Here is a 3,889-nt window from a genome sequence, read left to right as displayed (position 1 = left end):
CAAGCGCCATAGAGAACAATTGATTTTGTAAGTTTGAGTGTTTTTGGATCTTCGATCTTCAAGCTACAAAACCCTCCAGTGTGAATGCAGCCTTAGAGTTGTACAACTACCAGTGAGGACGTATCGGCTTGTCTGCTGGTCTGTAGGACTACAAGGGGCAGCTTAGTAGAAGTTTTATTGCTTTAATCTGTGACAGTTTCAATCTGTTTTTGCATGCCTGTTCACTTGTATGGAAAGAAAATCAGTTCTGAACGAACGTTTGTTGACCCCGGCCCTAATTTTCACCAAAGCGTCCGATATTTTCCTGAGACAGGCACATTGTTCTGAAGGAGATTCTTTCAATATTGGTGTCCCTCCATATAATGAATCCTATGAACAAAGTACAAGTCACAGCCCAGCCTCGCCCTGTGTAGGAGGAAGTGACACCTCCCAGCTGCATTCTTCCCCGGGATCAGAGACTTTCATTTCTCCTACTGTCAGCGATGGCGTCTGCTAATCTGAGAGCTGAACTGGAATGTTCCGTCTGTCTGAACATTTATACAGATCCTGTAATGCTGAGATGTGGACACAACTTCTGCCGGGTCTGTATTGATCGTGTTCTGGATACACAGGGGGGGTCTGGAGGACATTCCTGTCCTGAATGCAGACTGAAGTTTCCAGATCGTCCTGCACTGCACAGGAACATAACACTGCGTAATTTATTGGAGAATTTCCTGTCTGCTCAGCCTGATCAGGAGGAGTCTGGGGTCTTCTGTACTCACTGTGTGGACTATCCTGTACTTGCTGTTAGATCCTGTCTGCTCTGTGAGATTTCTCTGTGTGATAAACACCTGAGAGTCCACAAAAAGTCCCCAGAACACATCTTATGTGACCCCAACTTGTCCATGGAGAGCAGGAAATGCTCCGTCCATAAGAAGATCCTGGAGTATTACTGCACTGAGGATGAGACCTTTATCTGTGCGTCTTGTTGTATGATTGGAGGACATAAAGGACATGAGATGGAGTCACTGGATGAGGCTTCTGAGAAGAAGAAGGAGACACTGAGGAATGTTCTGCAGAAACTTCTGACAAAGAGAGAGGAGATGGAGGAAAGAGTCCAGAGTCTGCAGAAACACAGGAGGAAAGTAGAAGAAGAAGCAGTTGGTGACACCAAGAGAGTCACTGCCCTGTTTATAGATCTCAGGAGACGTCTCGAAGACCTGGAGAAGAGAGTCCTGAGGGAAATCTCCGGGAGGGCAGAGCGGGTCTCCATCTTCATCCGGGATCTGGAAATAAAGAAGGAGGAGCTGTCCAGGAAGATGCGTGACATTGAGGAGCTGTGTAACATGACGGATCCACTGATTGTCCTACAGGAATCAGAAACAGGTGACTTGTGTGATACTGAGGATGGAGATAATGAGGACAGAGAGAGACATGAGGAACTCCTCCATGATGGAGGGGGGCTGGATGTGGCTGGGATATCACACACATTACACACATTATCTGATATAATAACAGAGGGAAATGTATCCTTCTATATACAGGGAGCTGAGGACATATTACTGGATGGAAACACAGCTCATAATAAGCTGCATATATCAGATGACAGGAAAACTGTATCCAGGTCAGATAGAAACCAGAATCGTCCAGAAACACCAGAGAGATTTCAGGATTATGTTCAGGTGTTGAGCAGTCAGAGTTTCTCCTCAGGGAGACATTACTGGGAAGTGGATGTCGGGGGGTCAGATTGGTGGACAGTCGGGATGTGTTACCCCAGTATAGACAGGAGAGGAGGGCAGACAGGGATTGGAAGGAATAACAAGTCCTGGGGTTTAGTCAAGAATGGTAACCAGTATGGGGTGAGACATGATAATAAAGAGATCTTTTTATCTTCCACTATCTCCAGTACCAGAGTCAGGATAGATCTGGATTATGAGGCCGGGCGGATCTCCTTTTATGATCTGTGTTACCCGATCCGACACCTCCACACCTTCACCACCACCTTCACTGAGCCCCTCCATGCTGGGATATGGGTAGGGAGAGGTTGTATAAAGATCTGTGGGGGGAATCGGGGAAAGTGAGAACTTCGCCCAGATACTGGTGACACTATCAGTGGAGGGAGGATGGGATTGGTTGAATATTTAGATAATAGTCTTCCAGTGCTTTCTATGATATATATATTCCTATTTCTCCTCTCCCTCATAGAGCACTGTGAAATGGTTGGAATAACTGTCCAGTTATAGCGAGGGATTCTTCATTACGAGGGTAATGTGATCTATCTATCTATCTATCTATCTATCTATCTATCTATCTATTATCTATCTATCTATCTATTATCTATCTATCTATCTATTATCTATTATCTATCTATCTATTATCTATCTATCTATCTATCTATCTATCTATCTATCTATCTATCTATCTATCTATCTATTATCTATTATCTATCTATCTATTATCTATCTATCTATTATCTATCTATCTATCTATCTATTATCTATCTATCTACCTCCCTAATGGGACACATATGGCAATAAAATAAAAATGACAGGAGTAACAATCCTCCCTTACTCTTTCCAAAATAGAAAAAAGTTATGTCTTTGTTTCTACTTTATATGTCCAAACAGGAAATAACCAGGTTATATCAGCAATTTCCCTTCCCTTGCCACTCCCCCTATGTTCTGCCCCTCCTCCTCATGGTGGCGCTATGTTCAGCCATGATCAGACACAGAGGGTGGAGAGGTCACATGACACCATGTGGGGGGAGGGGATTGGGAAGGACAGAAGTGAGGTCTGGTGGATGGTGGTGGGTGATGATCTCCATCTGTACTGGGGGGACTCATGGAGATCGGCTCCATCACACAAGAGGGGGAGGGGAGAGGGTCAGCAGCCTTTTCTGCAGAGGGGGGAAGGGTGACCATAGAGCAGGTTGGGGGGCAGAGGAAGAGGACCGGCATAACCCGGTGTGTGTCTGTACAGAGCAGCATAGAGCTCCCACCTTCCCCAGGATGTACAGGACATAAAAAGGAGACACATACTGCTAATATATCATCACACACTAACCTGTCTGCATCCTACAGAGTTCTATTCTAGGAATCTGCATGGAGGAAGTATGGTGGCAGCCATTGCTAACTACTTCTAAAGAATACTAGTTCCCTGGCTATCATTCTGATCCAACGCCTTCTGTACTTTCTATGTCAGACCACCTGGAAGAAGTATTCAGACTCGGAGTTCTGACTTAACTCTGATTTCCTGATCGGCATGATTGTTCCAGGTCAGTGTCCCCGAATACTGAGTCCACAGACAGCCAGGAGAAGAGCATTTTCAGAAGACATCCAGCAATGGCCCCTCCATATTCCCCTCAGTACAGGTGTCATTTATGTCACAGCCGGGGACATTCTTCTCGCATCGTTTGTTTTCATTTTCCCCGAATACAAAATGCTGAATGATAATCTACAATGTCTTTTGTTGGTTTTATTCATTTTCTGGAAGATTTACAAATGAATAAATTGATCTTTTCTGTCACTTTTCTTATTACTTATTGTATGAAATATTCATTTTATAAATCAGCATTTAATCCCGGCTCCTCCATGACACCGTGTTACAGAGAATTCTGGGCTTTCCGATAAGACAGCCCAGCACTAGTTGTTTGTGGATTGTTCCTCCATACAGAGACAAGGGGAGGGGGGTGAATATGAGATCGGGAGCGTGGTGCGTCCTTTCTCTGATTTATCCAGCGGCAGAATGAATAGCAGTAAATCAAATGATTGGCTTCACAGGACAGAGGAGAATGAGCCGGTTGAAGAACTGTCTGAAGAACTGTCTCACCTTCTGGCTGCACTGGGCACATGTTTGTAGGCGGAGTGGGCCAGGTGGGTGGTGGGCACCCAAAGAGGAAGGAAAGACACGG

The 3,889-nt window shown here is 44.9% G+C and overlaps 1 protein-coding gene across 1 annotated transcript; it reads left to right on the top strand.

The window, feature by feature from the left end:
- The first annotated feature begins 460 nt into the window (after positions 1-460).
- Positions 461-2,310, top strand: LOC149457323 (E3 ubiquitin/ISG15 ligase TRIM25-like). The gene has a single exon (XM_089683853.1). The coding sequence runs from the start codon at positions 483-485 to the stop codon at positions 2,058-2,060; it is 1,578 nt and encodes a 525-aa protein (XP_089539979.1). The 5' UTR covers positions 461-482; the 3' UTR covers positions 2,061-2,310.
- Positions 2,311-3,889: the final 1,579 nt, after the last annotated feature.

This window comes from Staurois parvus, unplaced genomic scaffold, assembly GCF_062004578.1.
Source record: "Staurois parvus isolate SC_StPar_1 unplaced genomic scaffold, SC_StPar_1.0 ptg000325l, whole genome shotgun sequence".
NCBI lineage: Eukaryota > Metazoa > Chordata > Amphibia > Anura > Ranidae > Staurois > Staurois parvus.
Note: the sequence above shows the minus strand (reverse complement) of the source record. Positions and strands in the feature narration are given on the sequence as shown.

Excerpts from the sequence above, each read along its gene's own strand:
- LOC149457323 (XM_089683853.1), top strand. The coding sequence starts at position 483 with ATGGCGTCTGCTAATCTGAGAGCTGAACTGGAATGTTCCGTCTGTCTG.